At 34.9% G+C, this 10,922-nt stretch overlaps 1 protein-coding gene across 1 annotated transcript; it reads left to right on the top strand.

Moving 5' to 3' along the window:
- The first annotated feature begins 7,643 nt into the window (after positions 1–7,643).
- il21 (interleukin 21) lies at positions 7,644–10,161 on the top strand. The gene is made up of 6 exons (XM_058408597.1): positions 7,644–7,860; positions 7,968–8,009; positions 9,043–9,153; positions 9,276–9,314; positions 9,426–9,509; positions 9,687–10,161. Exons 1-6 carry the CDS (start codon positions 7,717–7,719, stop codon positions 9,705–9,707), a joined length of 441 nt encoding a protein of 146 aa, XP_058264580.1. The 5' UTR covers positions 7,644–7,716; the 3' UTR covers positions 9,708–10,161.
- Positions 10,162–10,922: the final 761 nt, after the last annotated feature.

Genomic DNA, 10,922 nt, shown 5'->3' with positions numbered 1-10,922 from the left:
AGAATGACCTTTTCTTTCTGGGTTCAAGTAAACAAGGACCAAAATTTCCCAAATGTATTGTTGTTGTTGTTGTTGTTGTTAAGAAGAAGAAAATGGTGTTGACGACTCCAGTGATGCTATGATGTTATTTCCAATAAATGGAAACCAATAGAATGTAGTCAGTCTTGATGTACTCTTGCAAAGCTAAAGCTTGCTTTTGAAAATGGTTCGACATTTACTTGATGAAGTGCATATACAAGTCCTGCAGATATGACTCTAAAGATTAGTCAGTTTACAGAAGTGCAGACCACCAGCAGTGAAAACGAGATGACTGTGTCTTTAAGCAAATTAAACCGTGTATTAATGAAATGACTCAATACAGATGACTCAGATGGCAGTAAAAGTGATTTAGCATACTTAGATGAAGCCAGTAATCACAATGAGGCAAGTCTTGTTATGGCATACTAAAAGAGTTGAGCAATGAATTTTAGCATTATGGCCTACCAAATAAGGTAAAGAATAAAGAATTCTCTTTATAAAAAAAAATGACCAAATCATGTCTACCTCGACGTATAAACAGGAATTTTGTCATGGTGCTTATTTTCCAAGCCCTTAGCGAAATGCTGAAGCGTTGGAGGGCTGGCGGGGTGTGGGGTGAAAGTGCTGTTTACCGGTTTCAGTCACCAAAAAAACTCAAAATGGAAAGTAGGAAACAGTGAAATGATGAAATAATGTACGTCAAAATCTTTATCGCCGACCCCCCTAATCGGCCACACAGACTACATTAGGATTAGAAAACTCTAACAGAACAGTCTTTAAATGCTTGCCATGTGTAATAAAGTTTAACAACATGTGAAAGTGAACATGATCACATGTTGTTCCGGTGCACTATTCGAAAATTCGCCAGCTCTGCTCCATGCAAAGTTTTTGATAGGATTGAGCCGTTTTCCAACACTGGTAGATTCCGGATAAAATGATTAACAAATAATATTAATAAATGAATGCGTTCAGGCATTTCAGACAAGATTTCCGTTGAAAACCATGTGTGACTTGTTTAAATAGCAATTTGTCTATCTTTGTTTACGTTCATTTGGATCAAATCTGTCACGTTCTGATTTGACCCATGGTCACATGATCAGGAAACTAATCATACACTCTATTACAAAAAAACAAAAACCTGATCCGAGCAAGTATTGTCCTACGATGTTTCAACTTAAAAGTCATTTAGACGCACTTAAATAAGAGGGGAAATTAACTCCTCGCAGTAAACTTTAAAGCCACCTCATTGCACTGTCAAAGCGTGCCCCACTTTAATGCCATGCCCCCAGCTCTTAGAAGAAAATTAGCTTTGAAGTCATGAATACAACTCCCACGGGTAACGATCTGGACAAGAACTGGCCTTCAGTTTCCTCTAAATCTCCCTGTTTCCACAACAACAACAACAGCCTTAAATGCTTTAAGCAAACGGCTGTCAGTTAACCATTAAAGGTCAGGAATGTGTCACAATTTCATTTCAGATGAACAGAAGCAGAAATACTATTAATAAGACTCAGTATACAAGACCCCTCAGTGTAAACCTGTCCACTCACAGCTGCTGAGCACTCCAAATGGTATGTACTCCAGAGATTTGATATTTTAGAGGATTTGACACTTATTTTGTTATCAGTGGTTAGTTCCTGCCTCATAGAAGTCATGTATGTAGTCTGTATAGGATGCCTGGTTAGAATAGGTGTCTATGGTTAGAATAGACTAACTGGTTCAGTTGCTTTAGTTCCTTTTTGTAAAAATATGTCTGAAGTGATCCTTAAACTCCATTGTTTGTTATTTACATGTTAAATACTATTCAGTAAACACTGTGAGGCTAATAAGAGTATTAGTCAACTATGTAGTCCTGCTCGGAGTTTAAGGGGTTAAAATGATACTGAACATATAAATACTGTGTGCTGTATGACAAAAGGGAGTATACAGTCGATGTGGTATGTGGCAGCAATGCTCATCAACCATCTAGAGCTAAATACTGTACAACTTGAAAGGATTGAATTATTATTGAGAGTATTAGATGTTATTATTATTATTATTATTATTATTATTATTATTAGTCACTTGTCATAAATACCATTTAAAAATCTGTTCATTTAAGGGGAACATGATAATGTAATATAATTTCCTAAAATCGTCTCCTATACTGTGGGAGAGTTAGGATGTAAAGATTTCTCCTTTTCCTTTTCTAAGTATTAGTCATAAAAATCCTGTCTGTAAAATACAGTTAAACACTGCTGAACTCTTAACCCCTCAGTTGTACACATGGATCGGAGTCTACATTTAGCCGAGTGTCTAATAAAATAAATAATAAATAAACATAATAATAAATGATAATGAGATAAGGGATGAGGTAATTTGACCTTCTCTTTTTTTTTTTATACCAAAAGCCAAAATGTCCTAGCAGTTTCTGTTTAGAACTTTAATGCTGATGTCGTTTTTACTCCAAACAATTATTATTATTATTATTATTATTGTTATTATTATTATTATTATTATTATTATTTGTATTTTTATTTTTTAAATTATATTTTATTGTAATTTAAATTAATTATTTGTAATGATATATAATAATAATAATAAATTATTATATAATTTATTATTTATTATATTTTATATATTTTAAAAAGTTGAAATTTTGAAAGTCGCTCAGGATAAAGGTGACAGAAATATAATATATAGCATAATATTTAATTAATTTTACAATTTATTTATTATAGCTTGGTAAATATCAATATTTTATCCAGTACTATTAACACTATAAAAACAAAAGCAATCATAGTAATAATAATAATTAAACAATAAATAAATAAATAAATAATAACAATAAGAAGAAGAAGAAGAAGAAGTTATTAGAAGAAGAAGAAAAATATTATTTATTATTATATTATATTATGAAAATATTTTTGTCTTTGAATGAATCTGAACAAATCTTTGACACTATTTGTAGTCCTCTAGTAATCAAATCAGAGCTTTTTAAAACCATTTCAGTGAGTTAAATGTTGACTATCATTATTTACATTTCTAAATTAATAGAGGTAGCTCTCTGCTATTCTGTACACTCTCGAAGCAAATGGTTATGAGTGCAAACAAAACCAGGCAATACAGGATATTGCATGTTTCAGGTTTCACAGATGTTTTGCTATTTGTAATTTTTTGATGACGAAAGCTCTCAGGTAAAGCTAAATTTAAACTCCGTCTCGGTTAGGCCACAAATTACTATTGCGGAATTATAAATAAAGTCCGCTGATACAGACGAGTATTCCATGTCAGTAGGGCACAAACAAGCACGTAAACCAACTATTCCTAGTGTAGAGAGACACCCATAGAGAGGCCATCCCCCACCTACACCCTGCCACCTTCCTGCACACTTACCGTAATATCCGCAAAATTGGCCCGCTACAGGTTCTCACTCTGAATAATGCTGAACCATTTGCGTCCTTTCATATTCACACTATACCAATATCACATAAATGCCCACAGAATGCATGTTTGTGTGTGTGTGTGTGTGTGTGGGTGTTTGTACATACATAAACGTATATAATATATATATATATATATATATATATATATATATATATATATATATATATATATATATATAACCTGCCCCTTACCACTTGGGAAAGATTAAAAAAAAAAAAAAAGTCTTTGTCCTTAATTGTTTTAATCTCTCACTGAAAATATGATTGTAAATAAACACGTTCCCATTAATATTTTACTTTTTTTAAGGCCTAAAAGTTGTTAATCAGTCTATAACTGTCAGGTAAAAACCAAGTGATCGAATCATGAACATAGAGAAGATCATAGAATCATAGAAAACACAAATAAAATAACGCAATAAAACCAATGAGGGTCTGTGAAAAAAATAAATGAATAAATAAAATAAAATAAAATAAAATAAAATAAAATAAAATAAAATAAAATAAAATAAAATAAAATAAAATAAAATAAAATAAATAAATAAATAAATAAATAAATAAATAAACAAACATGCCATGCCTAAAAATGCCAACAACCAGTGGATGAATATGGTATATGATATGGACATGAAAATAAAGAGAATTTTCCTCAATAAAACCTTGACACTACACGTAATAATACTCATTATCCTTAATGTATTTACTTTTTTTTTTCTTCTCAGTAATTAGATGTGAAATGTTCTGAGTCATTTCTAAAGAAATTAGTTTAAAGAGGCACCTGGAAACACTGCAGACTTGCTGAACTGAAATTAGCACTTGTTTGTTGGGGTAAATGAGACTCTGAGCTGGCTGACTCAGAATGTTTAGAGCCATCAGCCAGTTTTTATTGGCAAAGTGCCACTATTCTGCAGCTGTAATTGACCACTACAAAAGCGTGCGTGTGTAAAGCAGCCTACGCCGCAACCACAAAGACAACTAATAAACTATTTAGCAAGGCACAAGTGAAACAGCAGGCAAGAGATAGCTGTCTGTATTATCAGCTGAACCCTATCTGCATACAGGTCTGCATGTGTGACACGACAGGGTGTATCGAGGTAAATAAACTGAGCTTTGGTACACATGGATTTTTGGGGTTTTCTTTCGACCCAGACTTTTCATACTTATACATACGAATGAAATATTCAAATCCTGTGGTTGTAGGGTTTTTTTTTTGTTTTGTTTTGTTTTTTGTAAAGAAACATGGTGAGTAAGAATTCTGTGTAGTTTACTCAATGAGAAAAGGGAACCCAAATTTAGAATGAATGCTTAATTCTGATGGAAATATGATAACAGAAATGAGTTCAGAAGCTGACAAATCTTGGCCTAGCCCATGTCACTTATCTTTAACCTTTTTTTTTGGGGGGGGGGGGGGGGGATGTATCCCTTTGTGATATACCTCAAATTGATGCAATGCACTTGGAAAAAATGTGTTCATTCATTTTGACTACTTTTGCTGGTTTGCAAAATCTCTGAAACACCTAAAGCACATTTTACTTTAAACTGGACATTTTTATTTGTCTTTTTGGTATACAATCAAACAGTTTTCAAAATCTCTTGAATGCTTTCTAAAAAATTTTAATTCTAAAAAGACTCTAAAAATGCTTTTACACCATGTAAATTTGCCCATAGCTGAAATACTGAAGATCTGAGTATAAAATGATGATTTTATTTCATTAATAAATAAATTAAAAAAAGTGCTGTGGAATCGTGCGTTATCAGCAGAACATATGATTATTTGGCCATTTCATCAATATCAAGTACATCTACTGTTACAGTTTCTTCATAGACGTACTCGAGCTGACCCTGTCTACTGTGTCCACCGTTTAAAACACTTTTAGGAGGAAAACATTTTTTAAGACATTTAAGAGATATCTAGTTGTCCCTCTGGGTTCAAGGTAAAACCCTACACCATAGCGTTTAATTGGGAAAGGTAATTAATAGGTTCAGTGTCAGTACTGGGTTAAAAAATGAGTTCGCCAACCAAAAATATCCAGTCAGCAGCACCACAGTCAACATGGCGGCCGAGTCTCGTGTCTGATTCTCAAAGCTGGTAGCAAGTATACTGTATGTCTGGCCTAGAAGATTCTTCCACTGATGTATATGTCCAGATTTAGGACACTTAACTTCATTAGTTACAGAGAAACTTGAATCTGCAGTAGCCGGAGTAGCCTGAAAAATGGTTGTTTGAAACCTGGAAAAATAAATCATATTATCTGATACACTATTAGAGACATTAGCAAATATATGTCTAGATATATTCTTCCACTGATGTATATGCGCAGATTCAGGACACGTAGCTTTATTAGTTACAGAGAAACGCGCATCTGCATCTGTTATTTGTAACCTGAACAAAATATCATATTATTTGACACACTGTTCATACATTATCGACAACATTATGTCAAACTTGAACAGCTTTTTTGCGGATCTGAAAAGTCTTTCTGTTTAGCGATTTCTGGTCTTGTGTTTGTACACATTCTGTACTAGAAGGACTTTAGAGAGAGGACTAACAGGAATAAAGGATTAACACTAACTTAAATTGTTATTTTGTTTAACAGCATAAAATATTCATCTTCATTTGAATTCATTGAAAATGAATGTTTGGAAATCTAAAATGCGCTCTTTTCTAATGACATATGAATGCATTATTCTCCTGCACTTCTAAACTCCTGATTGGAGTTTATTATGTCTCTGGGTTACAGAGAATAAAAATGTTTCTCTATTTTGTGTATTTCCCATAGAATGTTCAGTTTCTTATAGTTTAATATTGAATAAAGAATAAACATACTTAACATACTTGTTTACTTAAATACATTTGACCAACGAACTCATTGTTCAACAAGTTTTCTTTTGTTTTGACCACATTTCCTTTAAGAGCACTTTTGCGTTTAACACTACCAACCACAGACATCCATCTTTCTCTCTCTCTCTCTTCCTCTTTCTCTCTCTCTCTCTCCCTCTCTCATCCGATTAGAAGCATTAAAAATGATTTATTCATTTGCATCAATTCAATATTTAAAATATGCTTCATTATTACTCAGAGGTTATCCCTTTTCGTTTAACCTGTATATCATTTTCCTCTTTGACCGATAAATGAATATTACATGCAATCAAGATTGAGACATGATGACAAGAGGGAAGTTGTGAGTCATTCAGGTTGTAGATGAACACAGTCTCTTCCATGAGCTGAGACAGAGACTCCATGCATAGGGTGAGGAATCCCCAGTGTGATTGCACATGCATCAGGTCTCTCTCCAGCAGCCTGGGGGTCACCTGGGCTTTTCCCTTCAGTAATGACACTATGGGAATATTGTAAGATCCCATCCCCCACCTACCACTTCCTGTTCACTCAAGACAAGAGACTCAACTGTGACCTCATTTCCTTTTATGTTGATGTGCAGTACTGATTATGTCACGAGGAACTGACCAAAACCACTACTGAGCATGACATGCTCAAATTCCTATGCACATGCATGCACACATGCACACACACACACACACACACAAGCCAAACTGTTTGCTGCAATCACATACAGACTAAATGAATGAATCGTACGGGTGAAAAGAAACACATAATGGACATGTTCACATGAACATATGATGTTTTTATGGATTATTTTCTCAATGTAAGTTAAATAATAGAATTTCCTCTTTCAGGCATTTAATCACAAACACACTATATTAATCTTACACATAAAAAAGAAGATTAAACGGACTTCCTGTTGTTGTCTTGAATCAACACAGTGTGTGTGTGTGTGTGGGAGGACAATGAAAAAGCACCTTTTACGTTGACATCCACACACAGCACCTATATCTGCTATACGTGTGCTCACAAACACATACACGGACCTGCTGCTGATTCAGAATGAGAAGAGGAACCGAGAGCACTTCGTAGTTTCCTGCCAAGTGTGCAGAAAGTCTAGGTCAGGTTCACACACACACACACACACATACACACAAGTACACACACACACACACAAAAAAAAAAGACTCTCGCATCCGTACATCCCCCACATAAGCGAATCTCTCAACGAAGACGCCGTAACGGAGTTGGAAAAGAAAATTTGATTAGTCAGTGTTTGTCCCTGCATTTTCCAGTATCAACCAAGACGTGGTTTTCCTGCGTCCTGAAGGATCCTATATAAAGGTAAGTGTATACCTGTAGCCAGTGTGAACGCAACTGTTTAAACGCATCTTTAGCCTATTAGAGATTGTAACTTAATATAGCGTAGATAAGATGAAGGCGACTTTCTCTTGTGTTCTGTGTCTTCTGCTCGTAGCAGCATGCTGGGCTCAGACAACATCTCCCAAGGTTACGAAAACTGAAGGACTGTTCCAACAAGCCATCCTGCACCTCAAATTACTTATTTCTAAAGAAAAGGTTAGTTGCTTATTACATTTCTTTCTTTTCTTTTTTTTGTCAGTTGACCACAGTCACGGTTGACATAGTGCTGGATTTAACAGATTTCATTTTATTCCATTTTGCAGGCCAATGAAATTTCTCTTCACTCACCAACAAATGACATCAAGGTAAGAGAGGTGACTTCTGGATTATTTATCAGAGGACATTTAATTCGGAAAATCTGAGCGAGGAGTAAACGATTAAAGTTCGAAATTCATTCCATGTTGAAATTCATCAGGACATTTCTTGTAGTGTTTACATGACAATATTTATAGTTGCACTTTTTTTCTCTGAAGAAGGGAAATGACTTTAAGTCAACTTTTAAGTGTATAATTCAGACTTAAATTCCTAAATTAGTTCAGGCATAAGTGCATATATCCTAAGTGCATATATAAAATTGATGAATTAATTTTTACAACCCACTAGGGAGAGAGAAAGCGGATTTTTTGACTTTTTGAGGATTTTTTTTTTTTTTTTTTTAGGTGCTTTTGGTTTCTCTCTCACTTCTGACTAAGAGTCAAACAGAAAGCAACTCATGAGAGTTTGGAGAAAGTGTGCCTAGTTTAGGAGAAATTTGATGAGTAATGAAGCAGCAGCACGTCTGTGGGCTGCCCGGATGGTCGATAGGTTTAGCTCCTTTCTGCTTTTGACCTTCTTCCAGCTCTCTACTGGCCACCTTTTGCAGTGTGGCAAGTCTCAGTCTCTTAGTGTAGATTGTATCTTATGCTGAAATCACAGGAGGTGTGTACAAAGTCAAACGCAAAGCAGGTTGTTTTTTTCTGAATGCCTCTCTGTATTCTCACCGAATGCACTGAAATTACATGGTTTTTGTATGGAAATGATGATGTTTCCGTGCCAGTTCTGTGAAGTGAGCTGAGTCTGGAGGGGGAATTCAGAATAAAGAAATAGACAGTACTGTTTCTCTATTGCTGAGAGACTTTTTCCAGTGTGTCCTGAAGCAAAAGTCGACAGATTTTTGCGTTTACTTAGTCTATCTACATTCGGCATCGTTTTAACGGATTGTCTGAAATCAGGTGTATGATTAAATGCACTGCTGTTTAAGAGACACTGGATTTCAGAGATGTATTAAATGATATATATGTATGTATATAAAGATTAATCAGTTCATTTATGAAATGTTTTGCTTGTTTCTTTGTTTAGGAGTGCTGCTCTCAGTCTGCACTTGAGTGCTTCAGGAAACAGCTTCACTCTAACAGCCATAAGAATCAACTGAAGATGAAACTGGCCAGAAATCTGGGCAAGCCCAGCATCGTAAGTAGAAGTTCACAAACAAACAAACAAAAAATCATTCTCCTAAACAATTTCATTCATAACGTTCATAACAAGAAAAGCATCGCTTAATGTATTTGCTTATATGTTGCCTTTGTTTGTAGATGAACAACTTGAACACCTGCACTGCAGAAGATATAAAGGTGAGACTGGGGGAAAAAAAATGGAATTTGGGGATCAGACAATGTCTAGACGATTCATCCCACAGTGTGAATTAGAATTCTGACCTCTATCTGATCGACATTCCTTTCCAGAATGCTGAGTGCAAGTCCTGTGAAGCCTACCCAAAGGTCAGCAGCAAAGAATTTCTGAAGAATTTACAGTCACTTCTGCAGAAGGTTAGTACAATAATCAAAATAATATATTTCCATTTTTAACCAGTGCTCTTAGGCTCTTGTCTGTTTTTTTTATTTGAACAATGATTCAACTTTATTAACATTAAATATCCCTTAAAACAGAAACTGTAAGGCATACGTTTCACACCCAGTGAGTAACATCTTTACATTTTCTTGCAGGCTTTCAGTCGCCTTTCTTAAAATACGAGCATGATGATGACTATGTGAATGTCTGGACGACACTACCTCATGAAACCCTGGTGTAAAGCACTCTGGATCAACTCATCTATTTATTGCCTATTTATTTGTTTTTATTACTTTTTTCAATTTGTATTACAGCAGACTGAGAAATGCCTTAATATGTCTAATTATTACTGTCAGATTTCTGATATGTTGGCAGTGTGTTCAGCAGTTTTCTTACTGCTGAGTTTGATTCAGATTATAATGTACATAAATACTGCTTTATATAGTATTAGTACCAGTATTAGACCGAAGACTCAAACAAGACCTGCTGCTGATATTTTTGCACTTGCATGCAAGACATGCAAGTCCCCAAGACAGCAAAAAAAAAAGGTTTGGTACACACTGTCAACTACAAAGTATCTTGAGAAACGTATGTCTCATAATGAGACTCTGTGTATTGCATAGTTACCCAGTTGCAATTTTTCCTATTGTTTTGTATTTATTTACTATTAAAAGTATTTTTGCTGAAACTGTACCTGTGAATATTGGTGATTTTTCTCACAGAACCCTGATTAACACAAGTCACAAGTATAAGTTAAATATATATTTTTTTAATGAAAGACACCACCACATCCTCCACTTTAGGGATACAAGACACTTCAAGCTTTTATTCATTGTTATTTATTGACTTTCTGACTTGTACATCAGAAAACCTGAAGAGTATTGGCAAATGCTGAGAAAAAAAGAAGAAGTCTATACTGGACTAAGATGGACAATTTGTCGTACAGATGAAGAGAAGAAGTGTTAACGAAAGATGGAAACTATGATGTACTGAACATTTCCACGACTGTTGTTCGCTTGATTACGCGAGTTGCTCGATTAACAAAACACTGGTAGATGGAAACACAGAACATTCACACTTTCTGTGATGGTTTTTCTGAAATTTGCAGAGCATTTGCAATATTTATGTGGTAACCTGGGAAAACCCTTTCTATTATATTTCAGTTCCACTGAGAGACACCAACACGCTGATAGTCTACCTGCAACCACCACTTACTGATTTTTGTTGCATTTAAAGAATCATAAGTTTACAGTCGGAAATGACTTATCACTTGATCATCGGCATCTTCCACAGACGTCTGTGTCTCATCACCTGACGTAACAATCACAAGCCTCATCACTGTCTCTTCACTCGTCTGATCTGTTTGCTGTCTTTTTATGACATTGTTTAAA

This window comes from Hemibagrus wyckioides, linkage group LG14, assembly GCF_019097595.1.
Source record: "Hemibagrus wyckioides isolate EC202008001 linkage group LG14, SWU_Hwy_1.0, whole genome shotgun sequence".
Classification (NCBI taxonomy): Eukaryota; Metazoa; Chordata; class Actinopteri; order Siluriformes; family Bagridae; genus Hemibagrus; species Hemibagrus wyckioides.
Note: the sequence above shows the minus strand (reverse complement) of the source record. Positions and strands in the feature narration are given on the sequence as shown.